Source organism: Impatiens glandulifera, chromosome 4, assembly GCF_907164915.1.
Source record: "Impatiens glandulifera chromosome 4, dImpGla2.1, whole genome shotgun sequence".
NCBI classification, from domain to species: Eukaryota; Viridiplantae; Streptophyta; class Magnoliopsida; order Ericales; family Balsaminaceae; genus Impatiens; species Impatiens glandulifera.
This window is the reverse complement of record NC_061865.1, coordinates 44973571-44997358: the sequence shown is the minus strand read 5'-3', so window position 1 is coordinate 44997358 and position 23788 is coordinate 44973571. Positions and strand designations below refer to the sequence as shown.

The 23788-nt window shown below is 34.7% G+C and overlaps 2 protein-coding genes across 3 annotated transcripts; one reads left to right on the top strand and one right to left on the bottom strand.

The window, feature by feature from the left end:
* Positions 1-9557: 9557 nt before the first annotated feature.
* On the top strand, positions 9558-16867 carry LOC124935670 (mitochondrial intermediate peptidase, mitochondrial). Its single transcript, XM_047476086.1, has 17 exons — positions 9558-9788; positions 9908-9989; positions 10187-10239; positions 10320-10374; positions 11069-11207; positions 11297-11351; positions 11489-11711; positions 11927-12022; positions 12312-12431; positions 12536-12661; positions 12733-12888; positions 13160-13276; positions 13921-14046; positions 14129-14196; positions 15466-15601; positions 15694-15859; positions 16434-16867. Exons 1-17 carry the CDS (start codon positions 9622-9624, stop codon positions 16679-16681), a joined length of 2133 nt encoding a protein of 710 aa, XP_047332042.1. The 5' UTR covers positions 9558-9621; the 3' UTR covers positions 16682-16867.
* A 736-nt stretch (positions 16868-17603) lies between these two features.
* Positions 17604-19412, bottom strand: LOC124934985 (40S ribosomal protein S20-2). 2 transcript variants are annotated; one of them, XM_047475461.1, is made up of 4 exons: positions 19317-19412; positions 19089-19221; positions 18067-18180; positions 17604-17974 (listed from the first exon to the last, which is right to left on the bottom strand). In XM_047475461.1, the coding sequence occupies exons 2-4, from the start codon at positions 19201-19203 to the stop codon at positions 17832-17834; spliced, it is 372 nt and encodes a 123-aa protein (XP_047331417.1). In that variant the 5' UTR covers positions 19204-19221; positions 19317-19412; the 3' UTR covers positions 17604-17831. The 2 variants fall into 2 exon arrangements, with proteins under 2 accessions (XP_047331417.1, XP_047331416.1); XM_047475460.1 differs by having other exon boundaries at positions 19089-19218; positions 19317-19408.
* Positions 19413-23788: the final 4376 nt, after the last annotated feature.

The window sequence follows — 23788 nt, the reverse complement described above, 5'->3', positions numbered from 1 at the left end:
AATTTGAACAAATGATTTATTATTTTTACATAATTAATTTATTACCGCTCCAGGTATTTCAAAATCTTTTAAAAACTAAATGTTTCATTTTAAAAGATGTTTGTCACGCAAACCAAAGTTGAAACTCATCGAACATCTAACTTATTCGCGGCAGTCCCGCCATATTTCCACGTGTCTCTTAATACGTGCTAAGTTATGGAACGGGACGCCAAATCGTGGGGGGTTACACATATGTAATCTTTTTTATATGATTATGTTACGATCCTCGAATAAGAAAGCGCACCCTCCTCGGTCCTATGGAACAATTGGGCCAGATTTATGTTCCGTTTATTAATTCATCTTTTATCTTCTCTTTTATTTCTTTAAAACCGAATTCTGTTATTTTGTAAGTTGTTATAACAAATTTGTAACCGACTCTTGGGTACTTCAGCCTCTTTAAATGGTGATGCCCACCCCACTTTTTGGGGCTATGAATTGAATATTTTGGAACTTGGTGTTTAAGTTATCTCTCGGCCCTCCTCCCCCTTCTTGGACCGCTAGGTGTGATCTAGTGGTATTTCTCTCCTCCCCTTCGGCTCTTCTCTCCCTAACCTCGAATTCTCCTCTAATTCTATGTCCGCTGCGCTAGAGTGTTGAATTCCATCATCAAGAACCCGTTTCTTGAATTAAAGAACTTGAAAGGCTCGGCCATAATTAAAACTCCTAACATCTTGGTATCAGAGCTGACCGATTCTCAACATGGTAGAAACTCGCCAGCAATCGGAAATGGATGCACTCAAGGCCCTGATTGAAAACTTGTCCCAGCAAACAGCAGCAATGCAAGCTGCCATAGACCGTAGATTTGATGTTGCTGAAGAAAGAATGGCAGCCCTTGAAAGCGGGGCATCTGGAAACGTGCAAGAACCCCGCCACAGACCCTATAATGATAATTCTTGCCACGGTCCTTCACCATTTAGGCCCCCGCACCCTGGCCAGAACCGCGATCAACACTATGCTCCTCCTACTCGGCTAACCAAGGTCGATTTTCCTCGGTTTGATGGGTCGGATGTCGAGGGTTGGCTAATATCTGCCGAGCAATTTTTCAGGGTGGATAAAACTAGGGATGCCACGAAACTAGAAATTGCACCCATTCACTTTTCTGGCGAAGCAAGAATGTGGTATGGATCTTATCTACAGAATCGAGATCATATGGAGGCCCTATCTTGGGACGTGTTCAAGAGAGATCTTATGACGCAATTCGAACCCTCTATACACGACACTCCAATGAGACAGTTGATGAATCTAAAACAGGTTGGGTCGGTTCAAGATTATAATCTGCAATATATGTCGATCTCTCAAAAACTCTACAACATGCCAAGGGAGTACGTCATAGATTGTTATTTGTCCGGTCTAAGGGAGGAAATTGCAAACTGTATCAGGTTGCGATTCCCAGATTCTCTAAACGAAGCCATGGCCATGGCTAAAGTCCAAGAAGCAACGTACCGGTCTTTAATGAGCAATGGAAATTTGTACAGCGCCGAACCACCACTACTGCCCAATCCGAGCATCGTCAAACCAAGTTGGCAAAGCACGAACAAAGCCCCCTACATCAAGCCGAGCTCGTCATATGGGTCTTCTTCGAGTGCAAATCAGGGCCATGTTAAGCAATTGGACCCAGCCTTAATGGATGAAAAGAGAAGGAAAGGCCTATGCTACTCTTGCGACGAAAAATGGCAACCAAATCACAGGTGTAAATCAAAGTTATTCATGGTCTCGGCCAATCAAGAAAATCAAGAACCCGACCAAGAACCTGCTCCGGAGGTAGATCTTGATGATTCTCTTTTACAGCCTGACGCAGTGGAAGAATTAGCCATATCCTTACATGCATTGACGGGTTCTAAAACCTTTCAAACGCTCCAGATTCTTGGAAAAATTGGGAACCTACCGGTCGTGATCTTAATTGATACAGGCAGCACTCATAATTTCATTAATAGCAGGATAATGAAGAATATTAGCCATGACATACTTCCTACCCAAGTGCTCTCGGTCCGAGTGGCAGACGGCTCTAACATTTTATGCTCTAGTTTCTGCCAAGATCTGAAATGGTCTATGGAAGGCAAGTTTTATCAAGCAAATATGAAGGTATTGACAATGACAAGGTATGATATTGTGCTGGGAATCGAATGGCTGATTACTCTAGGCCCTTCAGAATGGGACTTTGAAAAATTAACACTTTCTTTTAAAAGGGAAGGGATAACCACGGTCTTGCAAGGCATACCCCATACACAAATCAATTTAATGAAGGATGATCACCTAGAGAAGCTATTAAAGAAAGGCAATGTTGCTGCCATGATCCAAATAAGAAGTGAAAACGAAGCACAATTTTTCTCGCTCCATACAAGGCCACCAGATGATATTCCTAAAGACCTTCAGCAAATGCTAGATGATTTCAGCCTAATATTCCAGCAACCTGAGAACTTACCACCCGCCAGGGAACAAGATCACCGTATCCCATTAAAGGAAGGCACGGAAGTTGTATGCATGCGTCCCTACCGATATCCTGCCCTGCAGAAGACACAAATTGAATATTTGGTCAACGATATGCTAGACAGGGGAGTCATAAGAAGAAGCCACAAATCTTTTGCCGCCCCTGTGGTGTTGGTCCAAAAGAAAGACTTATCATGGAGAATGTGTATTGATTATAGGCGGCTCAACTCAGCAACCATTAAGGATAAGTTTCCTATCCCGGTCATTGAAGAGTTAATGGAAGAATTGCATGGGTCCAGGTTTTTTTTCCAAGCTCGATTTGCGCTCAAGATTCCACCAGATAAGGATGCACCCAGGTGACTGCCACAAAACAGCATTCCGTACTCACGAAGGCCTGTATGAATTTTTGGTGATGCCCTTCGGCCTAACCAATGCACCGTCCTCCTTCCAAAGCTTAATGAACGCGACCCTGAAACCATTTTTAAGGAAGTTTGTGCTAGTATTTTTTGATGATATCCTAGTATACAGCCCGAGCTGGAAGGAACATATCCAACACCTACATAAGGTACTTTCAATATTGCAACATAACGAATTATTCCTTAACAAGGGGAAATGTAATTTTGGGTGCAAGCAAATTGCCTATCTTGGCCATATCCTTGACGAGAATGGTGTAGCCACAGATCCAGCAAAGTTAGAAGCAATGAGCACATGGCCAGTTCCAGAATCTCCTAAGCAATTGAAAGGGTTCCTTGGCCTGACCGGATACTATAGAAGATTTATAAAAGGCTACGGCTCTATAGCACGACCACTCACGGCCCTGTTGAAAAAGGGTCAATTTGAATGGAATAAAGAAGCTGAAGATGCATTTCTATTGTTGAAGCAGCGTATGCTTTCCCCTCCGGTCCTGGCGCTTCCAAATTTCGATATTCCCTTTGTAGTAGAGACTGATGCAAGCGGAATTGGTATAGGGGCAGTTCTAATGCAAGAAGGTCGACCAATTTCATTCATAAGCAAGGGTATTGAACCAGAAAAGTTACCATCATCCACGTATGAAAAGGAACTCATGGCCTTAACTTTTGCGGTGGAGAAGTGGCGATCATACCTTAGGTACAAGCAATTTATTGTAAAAACCGATCATGAAGCCCTTAAATACTTGCTGGAACAAAGAGTTCAAACCCCGGCTCAAGAGAAATGGCTCTATAAATTGGTGGGATATGACTTTGTTGTTCAATATAAAAAGGGAAAGGAAAATTTGGTGGCAGATGCTTTGTCTAGGCGGGTAGCAGGTGTTCAATGTGCAGGAATTTCGGTCTATCACACTGCTGTTCAAAAACAGATTCAGGAAAGCTATGAAGAAGATCCCAACTTGACCAAAGTCATTTGTGAAATTCTGGCTAATGTTGATTCTCACCCAGAATGCTCATACGACCACGGGTTATTGAGGAAAAGGGACCGACTGGTGGTGGGGAAGAATAACGACCTCAGAAATACCTTAATTGCAGCCATGCACTTGGGAGCAGAAGGGGGGCATTCGGGGACCCTGGTCACCCAGAAGAAAATGCAACTTGTTTACTATTGGCCAGGAATGCTTAAAGACATTAGGGAATTTGTTCGGACCTGTGAAGTGTGCCAAAAAAATAAATCTGATAACTCAGCATATAGGGGCCTGCTTCAGCCTTTAGCAATTCCCAATCGATTCTGGGAATCGGTCTCCATGGATTTCATTGAAAGCTTGCCTAAGTCAAAAGGTAAAAGTGTTATATTTGTGGTAGTTGACAGACTATCGAAGATGGCCCACTTTATGAGTCTGCAACACCCCTTTTCTGCCCGGACAGTAGCTGAGTTATTTGTGGACAACGTTTCCAAGCTCCACGGAATGCCAACAACCATCATTAGTGATCGGGGCAAAGTGTTCTTAAGCACCTTTTGGCAGGAATTTTTAAGTATACAAGGAGTAAAACAAGCTTTATCTTCAGCTTATCACCCCCAGACGGATGGCCAGACCGAGATAGTCAACAAATGCTTGGTCACTTATCTATGCTGCATGGCTGGCCAGACACCGAAAGATTGGGTACGCTGGTTGCCTTTGGCTGAATGGTGGTATAACACTAATTTTCATACAGCAATACAAACAACTCCTTTTGAAGCCATATATGGATATCCTCCCCCGGTCCACACACCCTATGTAGCAGGTGACTCGAGAGTGGAAGAGGTGGATGTATCGCTAACGGCCAGGGAAGCCTCACTCCAACTCATAAAATTCCATTTGAAAAGAGCCCAGAATCGAATGAAGCAGCAGCAGGACAAGAAGAGGAAAGATGTCACATTGCAAGTGGGTAGCTGGGCATTGGTGAAATTACAGCCATATAGACAACGTTCTGTCCAGAAGTTATTCCACAAGCTCTCACCAAAGTATTTTGGGCCATTTGAAGTGTTGGAAAGGATTGAGGAAGTTGCTTACAAGCTGGAACTCGGGGCCGACAACAGAATACATAATGTCTTCCATGTCTCACAATTAAAATCATTCAAAGGTACCCCTGCTGCTGTAGAAAATATTCCCCAACTTAGCACACAACCAAACAGGACCGGAAAAATTGTTGGTGAACAAGACATAATGGTGCAAGGAAAAATGAAAAAACAGTTGCTAATCAATTGGGATGGGGCCCAAACAGAAGACCAAACTTGGGAGGATGCAGAAGTTATAAGTATTCAATGCCCAGAAATGCTAGCTGCAAGGAGGCCAACAAGACAACACTCTCTTCGTCGGGGTCGACAAACTTCTGATGGGGGAGATGATGTTACGATCCTCGAATAAGAAAGCGCACCCTCCTCGGTCCTATGGAACAATTGGGCCAGATTTATGTTCCGTTTATTAATTCATCTTTTATCTTCTCTTTTATTTCTTTAAAACCGAATTCTGTTATTTTGTAAGTTGTTATAACAAATTTGTAATCGACTCTTGGGTACTTCAGCCTCTTTAAATGGTGATGCCCACCCCACTTTTTGGGCTATGAATTGAATATTTTGGAACATGGTGTTTAAGTTATCTCTCGGCCCTCCTCCCCCTTCTTGGACCGCTAGGTGTGATCTAGTGGTATTTCTCTCCTCCCCTTCGGCTCTTCTCTCCCTAACCTCGAATTCTCCTCTAATTCTATGTCCGCTGCGCTAGAGTGTTGAATTCCATCATCAAGAACCCGTTTCTTGAATTAAAGAACTTGAAAGGCTCGGCCATAATTAAAACTCCTAACAGATTATTATCTTTTTTTTATATGATGTTAATTTTCATAGTACACATCCTTATCGTGATTGTTTTGACACTACAATTATAGAAGAAATGAAAATATTTCATTTATCATTTGAAGACTTAAAGAAGGTTGACCTTGTATGTAACCTTTCTAATATTTTAGAATATTATCATTTTTTGGCTACCTAACCATATGGTATCTTAAATAAAATGGTCATATTTTATAGATTTTGTTCCCTATTATAGAACATTCTCATTATTATGTGTACTATATCAACAGGAAAAAAAAGAAATCCAAATAGTTGACAACCTACCATTGCCCGAAGGTTTATAATGCGAGGAAAGTTATAAAACATCTAAGGCATTGGTAATAATTCGAATTTCTCTATCTAAAAGTGCTTATATTTCACATTTATATTTATATTTCTTCTTGCCTTGGTAAAATAAAAAATTCTTTTGTTGATTTCATTAAGAGTGTTCACTCAGGAATCGCTGCTTCAATAGCTAATTTACATCAATATTATGAAATTTCATTTGCAAGAATTATATTATAAAACATATTGTGAAATATACTATATCTAACAAATAAAGTCATTTACATGAGAAAAAACACCACTGAATCGTGTTATCAACAAGGAAAATGTAAGTAATATAGTTTTAACATTGTTTGAGAATTATCTATACTAACTTGCTTTGAAGTTCAAGGTAATACTTGAGTCGATGATGATGAAATATGGTTTGTCGATCCTGAAGTCAGAATTGAACAATGTTAGAATCCATTTTTTGTAAAATTAAAGAAAGTTGCTACATTGTTAAAAAATATAAATTAATACAATTTGCAACATTGTAACATTGTTTGGTTGCTACATTATAAATGAAATGAATTGTAAATTAATACCATTAGTTTATATTGAAAATTACTTAGAATGTTTGGTTGATAAATTATATTGGAAATGAATTGGAAATTAATAACACATTTTTTATATTGAATTGGTCCAAAACATGGCCATATTAGGTACCATTTAGTCCAAAACATGGTCATGTTATTGATCATTTGGTCCAGAACATGGCCATGTTCTAGACCATTTCGTCAAGAATATTATCATGTTCAGGACCATTTCTTCCCCAACATGACCATGTTTTGGACCATTTCGCCAAGAACATGATCATGTTTGGGACCATTTCGTCCCAAATATGATCATGTTATGGACCGTTTCGTCCCCAACATGACCATGTTCGATGACAAATTGTTTATGTTTAGTTGGTGATCGAGCTCTAGCCCTTATTCTCATGGAAGAGTGGATCAATTGTGTTGGTGCATAAGGTGTTGGTGTAAAAGGTGTTGGTGTAGAAGTTGTATGTGAAGAAGTTGTTGGTGTAAAATCGGATGTTGTCGAATATGCAATAAACTTTTCCTTCACTACTTTCACCACTTTAGCCAAAACATAAGTATTATGATCAAATTGTGTTGCAATCTGTTGGAGTTCTTGCATTATTGGAGTAAGATAGTTATACTGATTTCTTTCAATGTCACCCATATTAGAATCATAAATGTTATTAATATTTTGATAATTCTTTTCAAATCTTTGCGCCAGCGGTCCAAGATATAATTAGTTATCACCATATTCATCTTCATTCTTCTCCAAAACCGTCAAATATGGCTACACAGAAGTCCTATGAACTTAAATAGTTGACATTGACAGTTTACAAAATATATCTCCGTCGGGGTGAAGTTTACCTTTACAGAAATATCTCTCCAATGTTCTCCATCATGACCTTGTATGGTTTCCACCACTCAAATGTATTTGTTGTTCCATTGTCTTCAAGTATGGATGTGTCGCAGAACATATACTCTTTCACCTCATTCTAGAACAACTTAAAAATGTCGTTTGTATATACACTCTGAAATTGTTTTTCCAATGAATGCCCACTCACAATTGGAATAGTCGAATTATAAGAATGGAAATCCATTTTTTTCCTTCTCTATGTTTCTCTTAACGGCCCTGTCATATTTCTCTACATATTGTTTTAGGGATGTTTTAGAATGAATAAAGTAATAAAAAAGCATTTATAGATTCACTTCTTTGAGATGTAAACATGCTTGCCTAGAAGTGACATTTAAAATATACAAGAATCCATTTGGCATGTACTACGTGCAAGGAGTTCAACCAAGAATTGTCTTGCAACTGAAACTCATCTATCATTTTCAGCCAATTATTTTCACACTGCTAGATTGTGATTGAGTTATAGACAATGTTATTGAATATCTTTTTTATACTTTTATAATGAGCATGTGTAGACAATTTGGTGGGGAATTTCTTCATTATATGTCAAAGACAAAAGCGATGATGAGTGTTTGGAAAGACCTTTTCAATTGTTATGGCCATTGATCGACATTGATCAATGATTATTGCCTTTGGAGCACGTCCGTTCATACATGTCAACCATGCTTTGAAAAACCAGATAAATGACTCTGAATTCTCACTGGACAATAAGCCACATCCTAGCAAAATTTATTTTCCATGATGATTAATACCGACAAAAGGAGCAATGACATATCATAGAGGTTTGTCAAATATGTTGTGTCAAATGTGATGACATTCGAGAAGTACTCGTATGCAGTTTTGCATCTTCCATCAGCCCAAAATACATTCTTTATCCGTTTTTCCTCGTCCACATCATATACATAAAAAATTAAACATTTCTTTGCATTCGGTAGAAATACTAACATAGCGCTTCGGCATCACCATTTCCTAACCGCAACTGCCTAGCTTTTGAAATATAGTTTCTACAGCTTCTCTCAATAAAAGTCATATTATCATATCCATCAGCTTCAACTACAAGTGATTGATATGCTTTTGACAAAGTAATTCCAGCTTCGTCGTTTAAATCCAATCTTCTCTTCGCACTTGGATCTAAAACCTTGTGATATCTAAGATGTCTCGACTTTTCAGAACTCAAGATATGGTTATGATCATGGAAAACACTAGTTATCTCTACAACACCTTCATTTCGAACTGCAACATTTATCTTAGCCTTACAGTTCGTCTTAGTGGAAGGTCTACATTGTAAAATGGTTTTTCCCTTTTAAAATATGCACCACTTTTAGCACAAGCGATGGAGAACCACTTTCGTTTTCCATCTGGACCATTCCTTGCTCCTATCTTAGAAATTCCAAAACCCTTTGATTGAGCATATGCGTTATAAAATTTGTGAAGCTTCTTTTCGGAAGGAAAAGTCATTTCAATACTGGGGATTTGAACATTGTGTATTTGAACTTTTGGATCCATGAAGCTAAAGAATAAGAAAGAAACTGTATTAACAAAAAAATAATGTTATTGAGAAAATGGTCCAGAACATGATCATGTTCTAGACAAAATAGTCTTGAACATGATCATGTTCGGGACCAATTGAGACATGTTTGGGACCATTTCGTCCTAAACAGACTAATATTATCAATATTTCACCTCAGTTTATCAGACATTACACTTCCGTCTTAAAAAACAATATTAAAGTTTAAACATTACACTCCACCTTAAAAAACATTACATGTCATACATTACAGTTTAGTTCGGTGGTCGTCTTCTTCGCGGTCGTCTTGTTTGCGGTAGTCGTCTTCTTTATAGTGGTCTTCATGGTGGTCTTCTTCTCGGTGGTCTTCTTTGCTTTAGTCGTTTTTTAGGTCGTCTGCTTCGATTTAGGTTTTTCATTGAGAGATAAATCTAAAACTCGTACTTTTAAGCCTTTTATTTTTATTTATCACCTTTGCACTCTTTAATCAACTATATATATATATAATTTTTTTTTTGCTAAGCTTAATGAAACTAAGCCATAGACTTTAACTCTACGTTAAAGTTCAAATGAAGGCTCTCAACTCTACGACAGCAGTATAGAGGAATTTCTCCGCCGCCATGTCGTTACTCATTCGCATGATCACCAATAAGCTTAGACGGCCGGAAAGATTCAAACTTTTCCACACATCTACGTTTCCATTAACTGAAGAGACTGGTCTTTACGGCTTCCAACACTTGAAGACTCCCAAAGGCTTTCAACGTTTTGTCGATGAAGCTATTGAACGGTCAGTGGAAAGTGAATCCTTCTTCTCATTGTTTGTGGACACGAACTCCTAAGATTTCTTTAGCAAAAATAAAATAAAATCCTAGGATATGCGCTCACCTTTCACATCTTCTGCATTAGGTCGGACGAACTCATCAATTACATTGCTGAAATTCCAGCATCAGCAGAAATTATCCGAGCAATGGATGAAATGTCTGATAAGGTATCTTTACATTTTGATGGGTTCTTCTTTAGCTTGGTTGTTTGTTGATACTTCACTAAAGGATGAAACTTTTATGTTAACATGCCTATTAGAGCTTTCGGTCCCAATGATTACGCATCAGAATTTTATCATAGATTTTTCTTTTTATGTTTAGTTGTTCATCTGTCCTTGGGAGTTTTATATTTTTTTTTTTCTAGGTTTGCTCAGTTGTTGATTCTGCAGAGCTGTGCAGGTGTACTCATCCTGACAGGTTAAATACATATACTATCTATCCATAGTTTCATATTCTTCGTTTATTGTTTTCCTGCTGATTTGAATTTCTTTCATTAGGGAATTTGTGGAAGAAGCCAACAAAGCTGCAATGAGAATTCATGAATATCTACATGTGAGGTGACCAACCCATTTGTTTGTTTACTTAAGTAAATATGATGTTTGAATCAAATAATGGAAGAATTTAAGCAAATAGTGAGAAAAGATAAAGTATATTGAAATGAAGAATTTATTAGTTGATATACTGATGAAAACCTGTAAGTGATCAGGTGAGTTTCACTAAGGTTCTGAAAATGATTGATGTAAATCATGAAGGTATATACATTGAATTTTTGCACATGTTTTTCATGGTGGTTAATAACTGATCAATAAATAAATCTTGATATTTGTATTGAGTATAAGAAAGAAACCAATATTGTAAAATCTAAACTTGATAAGGAGAGACAAAAGACTTCATTATGACATAAACTATAATAACAAGAAACCAAAGCTGGGCTCGTTTTATTAGGGATCTTAATGATGAAACAAAAGCCAACGGATTATGTCTCAAAGAGGATATCGATTGCTACTAGAACCGTAATCTGAAGTAAGAATTAATATCGTTGAATGTCTTGATGATTTGTATTGTGGGGTGAAGGTTTGCTCAATGTATCTATCCGTAGCTACCCCCTTTCTTTAGGTCTTTTGTATCATCAAATAAGTATTGTGTTCTATCTTGACACAAATTTTGCATTTACTGTAGTTGTAATGAAGTTTTCCTTTACGAAAGAAAAATTCCAAAAATCCTTATATCAATTAACTGGTTGCAGTATCTCAATACAAATCACACTTTATATAATGCGGTGTTGAAGGCCGAGAAAGATGGTCCTCTTCTGAGTAAAGAAGCTCAGAGGGCAGCCCACATGCTTCGTCTTGACTTTGAAAGAGGTGGAATTCATCTCAGTTCTGGTAACAACATATACCTTGATGATCCAAAATTTCAATATTTTATAATATCCTATTTTCTACAGCTGAACTTGCCTCATTTTGGTATACAGATAAACTGGAAAAGGTTAACCAGCTCAATGTTCAAATTAGTCATCTTTCTAGACAGTAAGTAAGCAAATCATTTGATTATCTATCTAAGAGTAATTTTGAGTTCTCCTCTACTTTATTTGTTTCAAATAATAGAGGGAAAGAACAAGATGAAAATATTCTTATCTGTAACAAGAAATGATGCTGTTGTGTAGGTTCAATGATAATATTATTGCTGATCCAGGTCATGTGGATGTATTTCCTGCCTCACGTGTCCCGAAACAACTTCATCATTTGGCTAAGCCAATTTATCGTGAAACAGCCATTGGATCTAAGAAATCAATGAAGTCAAGCGAAATAACCAGACAGAAGGGATTTCAGATAGTAACCGAGTCAAATGCTCTAGCATCAGTACTTCAATTGGCATCAGACCCGGAGGTAGGTCTATACTCATTCTTTTTTCTATGGATTCAATATACAGCTACTTATCAATGCTCAGATAACACAGTTGCAATTTAAGGAGGTGAATTATTATGATTTCTCAAAAAGATTGGATCCTCGCATATTGATATTTTCCATGTGTTTGTGTAATTTAGTTTTTGTAACACCTTGACCTATTGTTTTGACTATTTATATATTGTATTCCCATCTAGGTCAGGAGGATGGCATATGTCCAAGGAAATTCTGCTCCACATGCAAATCTGGACGTTCTCAATGCCCTCATTGCAGCTCGCCATGAACTTGCACAGGTTGAGCGTGATTAAACTTCATTTTGAAATGAATCATTTCTCTTCAGTATTTTCCTATATATAACCATATAACTCATAACTCATACTTTTTCGATAGCTACATAGCAATTCTGTTTGAATTTAGAGATGAAGAAGATAGGATAACCTATGGATATCAAAAGTGAACCTTTCGAAGTATTATCCTTCAATCACCAAATATCTTTTATTCCTAGAAAAATTGTCATATTTGGACACAAAGGATATGTTTTCCTTCTTGCTGTTGAGAGTAAGCTATCACTTTGATGTACAGATAATGGGGCATAAATCTTATGCTGAATTTGTGATATCCCCTAACATGGCCTCGTCACCAGAGGTTGTCAAGTCATTCTTGGTCGAGATGAGTGATATTGTAAGGAGCAAAGCTGAAAAGGTAAAGTGAAGTTTTGTGATAAACATACCAAATATGTCGAGCTAAGATTTCTACAAGCTACAGACTTTATTGTGAGTGTTGTTCTTTTGTTTGCTACTTTGTAGGAGCTTAAGCAAATCCGGGAATTTAAGAAAGAAAAGTGTGGTCAAGTGAGTGGCGATGTGGAGCCCTGGGATGAGGCTTATTTCACAGGCTTGATGAAGTCATCTATTTGTAATGTGGATTCTTCGGTGAGTTATGATGACAAACCCCACTACTGTTCAATTATCTAACATAATAGCTAATATTGATGTTGTTGTAGGCTATTGCATCATATTTTCCTTTAGCTCAGTGTATTGAGGGATTGAAAATGCTGGCTGAGTCACTTTTCGGAGTGACATTTCGCAATATCCCTTTGGCTCCTGGTGAATCATGGCATTGGGAGGTTATTAAAATGTCTCTTTATCATCCTGAAGAGGTTGGACCTTAAACTTTAAGATGACTTTTGAAGTTAGAAGATTTTATTGTTTCTCAGTTTGCAAAAATGAAACTTTTCTGCATCACTTTGTGGTGTATTCTGAGTAGCATTTACTTTCTGGTCTATGCTGTTTACCATTGGCTTCAAAAAATTAATAATTTTGTTGCCTTTTCCAACTGCTCCAGTATAATGTATTTTGTACTGATATAGTTGGCAAACAACAAGATGGAGTTATACCTATAAATATATCTTTTTGTTTTTGTTTTGTCAGGGAGATTTGGGGTTCTTATACCTGGATTTGAATTCGAGAAAGGGAAAGTATCCAGGGTGTGCGCATTTCACTATTAGAGGGGGACGTCGTGTTTCTGAAACAGAGTACCAAGTTCCTGTAATAACTTCATCTTTTGTCTTCATTCTATTCAACATTACTCTATATGTTATTTTTGTTAGAATAATAAATTTATTTGTATTAGTGTGAATATTCAAGTTTTTACACTATTTATTATAAGTATAATCCTGTTAAAATAATTTGTTGAATAAATAGAAATATTATTTGTAACGTAAGTATTATAAACTGTTGCCTACGGAATTTTTCCGAATCCGATGGTTATGGGGATAATAGAGAGAAAAAATGCTCAAAGGTATTTGGTTGGTTAGCTTCCAGGAGTTGTGTTACGAGTGGAAAAGATTAGGGCTAATACCTTATGGTTGAAGTAGCAGTTATAAATAGTTTTGGAGTAGTTGTGTTGCAGTTAAGAAAGAAATTAGTTGAACACTTTTGTTAGAATTTCTTTCTCTTCCCCATTTGTATTCTCCCTAGCATCTAGGTTCTATCTTCCCTCCTTAATTCTCAATTGCTCTGTGCTTTTTAAAAGTTCTTCTCTTCGATCTCAAATTCTAGTTCTTTCATCATGTACTTCAAGGTTTATATATAATTCTAATACAATTAAAGAATTTAACTTCTTTCTATTTTTTCTGGAGCAAAAGCAGGGTCATGTATTTTGTAACCTTTTTACTGTTCTCATATTGCAGGTTGTTGCTCTCATTTGTAACTTCTCTGCTTCAGTGAATTCATCATCTGCAAAACTTAATCACTGGGAAGTGGAGACCCTTTTTCATGAATTTGGACATGCTCTTCACTCATTGCTTTCACGGACGGTTAGTAAACTGACTATGCTTTTTCTTCTTACTTTATAATATACTCTTTAATGCTTGTCTTCCTTAATAATTGTTCCTGCAGGATTATCAACACTTTTCAGGTACAAGAGTAGTTTTTGATCTAGCAGAAACACCTTCTAACCTCTTCGAGTAAGTTATCTCAATTATGTAATATTTCCTTGAATGAAGAAGAAATCATGCCATCTAACTTCCTCCAATCTCCAAAAGAACACTCTAGAATCTAGAATCAATCAATCAATTCTTTTATCAAATCATCAATTAAAAATACTAAAGAACTCTTTATTATTTATAACATTTAAATCCAATACTTTGGGTGTTTTGGTCATTTCACCCAAGTAATACACTTCCTCATCAAACAATATTATTTTCCAAAAATCTGATTTTACCCAAAATAACCATATATAAAATAAAACTAGCCCCAAGTATTTCAGGATTTTCTAGAATAGACACGGTGCCTGTGGGTCACCTCTTTTAGAATTTTCTTGACCATAATTTGTCACCCTTGTCAAATTAAAGAGCTACTACTGTTAATGAAATGTTTCCCTAGGTTGTTGTCATCTTCTTAGTAGAAAAGATGAAGATGAAATGGAAATTGAAATTCTAATTCTAATGGAATAAATTGTGCATAATTTGTTTAGGTATAATTCCATTCTAATAACCTCTAAATTCTAACTTCAGTAAACTCCCATACATTTCAAGCCAATGACATTCTTCCAACTATTCGTTAATCAGCTAAAGATGAGTTTACATGTAGTTAGATAACTTAGATTCCCTAGGTTGTTTATACGTGTGAAATCAGAAACCTCGATTCTTATAACTAACTGTCTAAGCATTTGATAAAAAAACAGATTCATATCATTCATTATTCATTTAACTGCCTAATATAATATACATAACTATTTATATCTAACTTTCTTCCTCTACTAATTACAATACTACCCTTGTAACTATTTACAATTATGTACTAGTACATAACAAAAGTATATGACATTCAAGTTGAAATATGTTATGGCTTTTGTGATATTTGAGCAGCTTTTGTTTTAACTACTAGCCTTTAAACAATTTTCACTTTTTCATTTGGTATTAGATTGTTTTCTGGAATATGATCCAGATTATGTGTAATTTTTTGTTTCATTTGTATAAAAATCATGATCCAATTTTCTTGGGAACCCCTTTTAAAAAAAAGAAAAAAAAAAAGATCATGATCCAATTTATTTTCTCAATATGATCGATATTATTTTGGAGTATGATTTTTGATAAATATAACAAATGTAGCTTTATCTCCATCATATCCAAGATACCAAATAGGCTAAGTGTACAACTATTTTGATCAAGTGGAGTGAAGTGAGATCGAGAATATTAACATTTGGCCAATGACATCTTTTAATCTGTGTACAGATACTTTGCATGGGATTATCGGGTTCTAAAGAGATTTGCTAAGCATTATTCAAGCGGGGAAGTAATACCTCAGAAATTGGTGGAGTCAATGCAGAGCGCTAAGAAGATGTTTGCTGCAACCGAGTTACAACGACAAGTGTGTTCTTTATCATTCCCTTGTGGGGAGAAAATATTGTGTTAATTTGGAGTGCTCATTCACTTTTTTCTTTTCTTTTTTTTGTTGGTAAGATATTTTATGCTTTGATTGATCAAACGCTCTTTGGAGAGCAGTCGTCTTCTCCAATGGACACCATGGCTGTTGTTGCGGATCTGAAAAGACAACATACAAGTTGGAAACATGTGGATGGTACTCATTGGCACACCCGTTTTACACACCTTCTAAATTATGGTGCAGGTAATGATAATAATGTAGTTATTTATTTATTTATTATTAAGAACATTTCCATAAATATTTTGAATTAGCAAAATACCATTAACACTAGGAATTGTTTGAAACATTCTTTCATATGATCATTGTCTCATGCTATATGTTCCCTAGTCCTATTTTACACCAAGTATATATCTACAAGTCCACTCAACTCAAAAATGATAAGGTTTCAGTTGGAAACGTTTTTCATTTTTGTAACTGAATTTGGCTGAGAAACCGCACTAGATATAGATCCATATAGGATATGTTGGTAATTGGAGACTTTTGGTCTGTAAAGAAAGACTCTTTCCAATTGAGCTACTATGGAGGTTTGAAAAATAAATAAAATCTCTCCAAACAAACAAATCTCGGCTGGAAGAGCATACCTTTTTTAGGTGTATCTAGATCTGTGTTGGACTATGTTCGAATACACCTAGTTACCAAACAAATCTCATTGGATGAGTGTCACAATTGATTCAAGAAATGCATGTATAGGTTATAAAAAGAGCATGATGCTTATGCATTTCTTTTTTACATGTGTTGGATTTTTGTACATATGTAGGTTACTATAGCTACTTGTATGCAAAGTGCTTTGCTTCGACAATATGGGAAAAAAATTGCGAAGAAGATCCTCTATCATCTGCCACGGGGTCTGCCATAAGAAGAAAGTTTTTGCAACATGGTGGTGCCAAGGATCCTGCTTCTCTGTTAATTGATCTTGCAGGAAATGATATAGTAAGAAATCGCAATGGGGTTATTATCCCCAATGTTACAAGCCTCTGCAAAGAACTGCATCTCCTCCAGAATTAGAGCCCTAGGGTTCTTTCATTTAGCCTAATTGTCAGTTTGACATTGCTTCCTCCTATTATTTGTTTATTTATTGGCTTGTTCCTTGTGGCCCCATTTGCCAAATTTTGACATGTCAAAATATTTTTTGTTCTACTCACCCTTCTCACATCTTTTATTGGTTTTACCAGATTTTGAAAGTATATTTCAATAAAGCTACATTGAGACTAGGAAGTCCACATATATATATGCCTTTATATATTAGTATACTTTTGTTAACAATATTAGCATAAGATGAGACTCTGATTAGTATAAATGTTTTTTTTAAAATGTGCTTTTGAATAGATAAATATGCATTACTTATTTTAAAAAAGATAAAATTTTTATTGTATTTTTTTTTTTATGATGTTACGACTACGAGTTTATAAATAATTTTTATTTTATAACAAAAGATAAGAATTTAATTAAATTAATATAATTAATTTTATAAATAAAATCTATTAATAGTTTTATTAATTTATAATTATCAAAATAAAATATGGGTTACTAATTTTAAAAATGATAAATTTACAATAGTTTTTAAATAATTTATATTTTATAGACAAATGATGATTTAAATAAACTAATATAATTAATTTTATAAATACAAATTTTTAAATTGTATTATTTATTTATAAATAATTTTTATTTTATAGACAATAGATGAATTTAAATAAATTAATATAATTAATTTTACAAATATATTTTTTTAATAGTATTATTTATTATTATTTAGTTAATTTTATATTTAAATATATATTAGTTTTTAAATAATCAAGGCTTTTATTTGAAAATTAATGATTTTGTTAAAGGGAAAATTCTATAGTGATATACTTTGCTGAAAAAAACATTATAGTAGATGAATTTGACATCAAAAAGATGCATGTACTGGGTAGGGTTAGTCATAAATAAGAAAAACCAATCCTGGAATTTGAATAAGCAAAATAAATATTTCAAATTTTCACATTGTTTAAACAACAAAGAAAGGAATCCAGCTGAAAAATAAAAACTCAAAACATTAAATTTCGGTTTTCAAACACTCAAGTGTGGCGAATATTGGAGCATTAGCATTAATCAAAATGATCTAACAACAACTATGAATAACCACATGGGGAAGTACTGGAGAGTAGTTGTTCTAAGAGTCTGCAATTGTAACCTCAACTTCAACTCCTGGTTCAATGGTAATCGATGTAATCTGCTTCACCACATCAGGAGAGCTGAACAGATCAATCACTCGTTTGTGGACTCGAAGCTCAAATGTGTCCCATGTGTTAGTTCCTGCCAAAACCAACAAGCAACCAACCAATCGCTTAGCTTTTCTTTTTCCTTTTTAAAAGAGAGGATCCACGAACATAAATATCAATCAATACCTTCACCACAGGGAGACTTCCTGGTCGTGATTCGAAGAACCTTGGTAGGAATTCTAACTGGACCCTTCACCCTCAATCTCTTGTCCTTGGCACCCTTAACCAAATCAGTGCACACTAAAAAGAAGAAACATATATTAAAACAAATATTCATCTTCAACTCATTTCATATAACTTTTAACGCATGGCCAAATACCTTGTCAAGATGTCTTTAAAAATAATTGTGCATTCAAAATCCTTCCTTATAAATTATGGTTTAAAGCTGAGATAGGATTGAGAGTTGTTGCTTGTTTAAGAAATTAAAAGGATGAATTGAATTGTGAATTAACTTGCTTTTAGGCATAATTCCACTCTAATAACCTCTAAATTCTAACTTCAGTATACTCCTATATATTTCACACCAATGACACTCTTCCAACTATTTGTTAAGTAGCTAAAGATGAGTTTACATGTAGTTAAGATCCTTATAAGTAGTTAAAAGAGACGAGCAAACATAAAGAAAATCAAATAAATTCATAAGAATAAAATTATTTCTCCAAACATTGAAATTGAATTTGCTGTTGAATAATTCTTAAAGAATTAGAATTCCAATTTCCCTCATCCAAAAACATAGTCTCATGTATTTGTGAAATGGGCAAGTTTTCTCAGTTAGATAAACATAAAAATTGCCTTCCATTATTTATTTTCTTCTCAAAACTTTAATAACCCATATTCATATTGAACATTCTTGATCTAATTATCAGCAATCTGGAAGCTCCAGTCTATAAAACATGTCATCTGTAACAATCTTTCCAGTCAACTCATCTAAATCACATATTCATCTTGCAACATCACTCATATAGTAACTATAATCGAAAGAAAACCATCATTCTCTAGCATAAAATAAACTGTATCAAACATATGGGATTCGAAGAATTGTGTAAAATAGGCATCTACATCAAGTCTCAGCTATACCTAATTGAGTAAACTAAATAAAGTGAAACAAAGATGAAAGAACATGTATAAGTGGAAATAATTCAACTGACCTTTCTCGAGGTTCTTAACATGCTTGGAAGAGAGAGTGATCCTGATTTTGTGGATTTGCTCTTGAGTTTCCTCTAAACCGGGCTTTGCCTGCTTCATTGGAGGAGCGTACGCCATGATTGCTTAGTCTGTCTTCTACAAAAACAATGAATTTATTCAAAAATAGTACATTTGTAACGCTTGAAGTACATAGAATCATAGCAGATAAAGTTCATTGAAATGGAAAATACCTGTGAAAGAGAAGAGGAATGAGAATCTGTGCAAGCCGCTGGAAATGCGAAGTCTATTGTGGTGAGAAAAGAATTTTAGGATAAATAATATGTCAGGTTAGGGTTTGGTTATTGGGCTTATAAGTTTATATTTAGTTTCAGTTGGGCTTTGAATGTTGTACTAAACAACCTACTAATTTTTAAATTGAAATCCAGCAAAGATTAATGTAAACAAAAATCCAATTTTAAATTAATTTATAAATTATTATTTCAAACTGAAATCTAAAATAAATATAAATGCGATTAAAAATTATTTTAAATTTTCATCTTTACCTCCACTTTAACTTAAAAACTAAGTTTATATTTATTTAGGTTAATTACAATTTTTTAACTAAATTTAGGTTATAACTTTTCCTATTATGGTTGAATTCTTCAAAATAATATTTTATTTTATAATAAAAATATTTAATTTTTAATTTTTTTCAACGTTTCTATATTAATTATACTGAATTGTTTTTTTACAATATATCTTTTTTTGGGTATGAACATTATATTACAGAAATCGTACCAAAATCATTGTATACGACAATATTCGGTATTATCGATAAGTTACTTATATTCTATTGAGATTTCAGTATACCAAGATTTCGATATACTGAGATATTGGTACGATAACGGTATGATTTTTCATGTATCAAAATTTTCAGTACGATATAAGGTATTGAATAAAAAATTACGATATACCATACCGTCCCACTTTAAATAGAACTATATATAAATTAAAAACTATAACGCCAAAAATTGACCATTCCCGAGAAGGGGATTTTATTACTCGATAGTCGCGCCCTATAACTCACATTTTTCTCGAGTGAGACGAGGAACCAAAATGATATATTTGACTATAGTGCATTTACAAACGTCGATTTAGACTAGTTTTGACTTTTTTATAGTCGCCACCTAATTAATATTTGAGAAATTAGGAAATATTTTTTTTTGCGTGTTCAAACGCATTTTAGATATTTTGTTCTTAGTTTGGTGCTTTTTTTTGAGAACGTTGGGTTCCGCTACTCCTATGGAGTGCGACTAATCCCCGCGGGTTAAGTACATAGCCCGCAAACATACTTAACCAATTAATCAGGCGCATAACTTGCCGCCTGACGGGCTCGAACCCAGGACCTCATGGAGGTCTGGGGGATATCCACCTCTTGTTGCCACTAGGCTAGAAGAGGGGATTAGTTTGGTGCTTTGTTACACATGAGAAATGGTTCTTACGCTATGTCTCATTTGTCTGTTACATTACAGTTTCTACTTTAAACTATTGGCCATTTTAAAAAAATATTATTCTACACTTTATTTATTTATACAATCTTAAGGCATGCAACTAACGATAATTCAAGCATAAATATATGTCTAATTTTATATCATTATGTTTTTTAAGTATGCGTTTATGTCATTAATTCTAAATCTAAAAATAAAAATGATAGGATTTATTGACGAATAGTGGATGCTCAAAAACAATAGTTATCTAAAAAAAATAGGAGTGAAGAGTTAGTTTAAAAGGAAATATATCAATTTATATTTTTTTTATTAGAAGTGAGTTTGTATTTTAAGTTTTAAAAAAAAATAAAAATAAGAAAACAAAGATGAGCCAATTTGAAGAACACCTAGAATGATATTTAAATACAGAATAGTTTTCCTACAGAAAATTACTTTTATATTTCATCAGAATGTTTATTTTCTAGTTTTTTTAATTGAACGTGTAAAGTGTTCTTCACATCATTCACTTGTATATAGATATAATAAAATTTTCAACAATTATTGTAGGCACTCAATTTTTACATATGAAATTCATCCGCAACCAAACGAGTTTGAATTCGTACATATCGACCAATGATTGAGAGAACTGTAGTGTGGAATGCAAGAATGCGATGAACAATGAAGTTTGAAAAAACAGACGAAGAGACACTTGCTATTATCCAAAATGAAAAGATTACAGCAAATGAAAAAGACTATAACTATAAAAATTCAGAAAACAAGAAAACGTAAACACCTAACTTAATTAAGCGTAACTGTAGAATAATTGTTATGTAACTAAAATTAATATAAACTACAAACAATTAATGGTTAATATTAATTCCTATACTAAATGTAAAACATTACAAATCTCTACCTTGCCTTAGTATCACCCAACAAGAAGAGCCTTATCAGGCTATTTCCAATTGTCAACATTTAGCAAGTCCAAAAAATGGGTGAATTTGTTAAGTGGGACCGACTTCGTGAACATGTCAGTAGAATTATGATGAGTGCTGATCTTCTTCAACTTAATTCTCCTCTCAATACGAAGAAAATGATAACGAACATCAATATGTTTAGTTCTATCATGATGCACTCACTCTTTGGCCAAACAGATGGCACTTAAGCTATCACAAAAAACAATTTCTTGATCATGATGGATACCAAAGTCACTAATTAATGCTTTCAACCATATACCCTCCTTGGCTGCTTCCGTTAGCGCCATATACTCAGCCTTAGTAGTGGATAATGTCACAGACGATTGTAATGTTGTCTTCCAAATAACCACAGAATCACCAAGGGTATAAACATAACCAATCATTGATCTTCTATCATCGATATCTGTAGCATAATCTGAGTCCGAATAACCAGTTACGAGATACTACTCTCATAAATAAGACCAACATCTTATGTGCCTCTTAGATAACGAAATATTCGTTTTACCGCTTGCTAGTGTTCCTTACTAGATAGAGACATAAACCTGCTAACAACACTAACTGAATACACAATATCATGTCTAGTACATACCATAACATACATTAAACTACTCACCGCACAAGCATACGGCACATGAGACATGTGTAACTTCTTAGCTTTAGACTGGGGTGCGAATTTAGACAAATGATTAGTAACAACTGTAGGAGTATTTAAAGACTTTTTTGTACTCATCCCAAAACGAGACAACATTTTCAAAATATAATTCTTCTGTGAAAGAAATAGCTTCTTTTGAACTCGATCTCTTACTATTTCCATGCCTAAAATTTTTTGTGCTCTACATAGATCTTTCATATTGTAAACTGTAAAAATTGACTTACCATATTTACAAAATAATATTATCATGTTTAATAATATTAAAATAGTATTTTGGATTTTTATATTCAAAATAACATAAAAGAAGGAATTAAAACCTAATTATGGATTAATTATTATCATAATTAAATCTTAATTAAGGAAATTTTCTAAAATATCAAAAATAATTTGAGGATAAAATATTTGTATATATATTTTACCCAAATTTGACTAAGGAAGGGGTTAAAAATATTTAATTATAATTTAATCATGATTTATGTTTAAATCCGTGGCTTAAAGTAATTAAATAAAATACCCCAAAATTCCCAAAAATTCCGAAAAAATAAAATATGATCATAATTGTTATTATGATTCTAGAAATATTTTTTGTGAATTTTTTGGCAAAAAAATGAATTTAAAAGGAATTTAATTCGAATTTTAATAACCTTTTAAATAAAAATATAACTGCATAATCCCGTGTAACTGATTTTATGTTTAAAACTTTGCAGCAGAATCTTAGACCATCCGATGAGCGCCCAGATCTCATCCGACAGCCTAGAGCGCACCAGACACCCAACTGTAGCGGAACCACGCGCGCGCACTCGCACCGGATCAACTAATGAGATGGACTAACCTCGTTAGTCAAGACCGCTGACCGCGGACGGAACGCAGACGGCATCAGGCGAAACGACGTTGTTTCAGCTGTCTTCTTCGCTAGGACGCAGGGGTCGCCGGAATCGCGACCTCGCCAACGAGTTTCTTCTAAAAGCTCTAGCTTCGGCTACAGGCGATCAAATCCGTTGATTTTTTCTCCCACGTGATCCCCTCTTTAGTGCCTACGTTTCCCCATTATCTAGAAGCCTTATCTTCCCCGGGATAAGACTGCCACAAATTAGGGATAAGAACGCCAACGATTAAAGAAGACTCAAATTGGCTTTCTACAGCCGACCTTTAAGCAATATAAATAATCTCCTACCCCTCTATTACAATCCATCAAACAATAACTAAAATTACACATCAAATCGTCCCAATTGAAGACCTGCAATTTATGGCCAAGAACAGTTTTCTGCAAAACTTTCTCCGATGAACCAAACGTCGATCCAGGCTTCTGGATCACTTCCAATACTGCCTAGGAATATTTTTCAGTTGTTGGTATGATTCTAGAAGCCTTGAGTTTCGATTTGTAATTCAAAATTTTGAATTTCTTCTAATTTTTTTGTTTGATCAATTTGGTCGTGTTCTTATGCTTGATTGTGTGATTTCTTTGTAGAGAATCATTATATATATCATGTGTAAGCTTTTTGTTGAAAGAAAACTGATCAAATCAACCTAGAAAAGAATTTTGCAAAAATCAGTTTGAAAATTGGATTTTTTGAAATGTTGTGTTCTTGGTTTAAATCTGGATTTGTTGA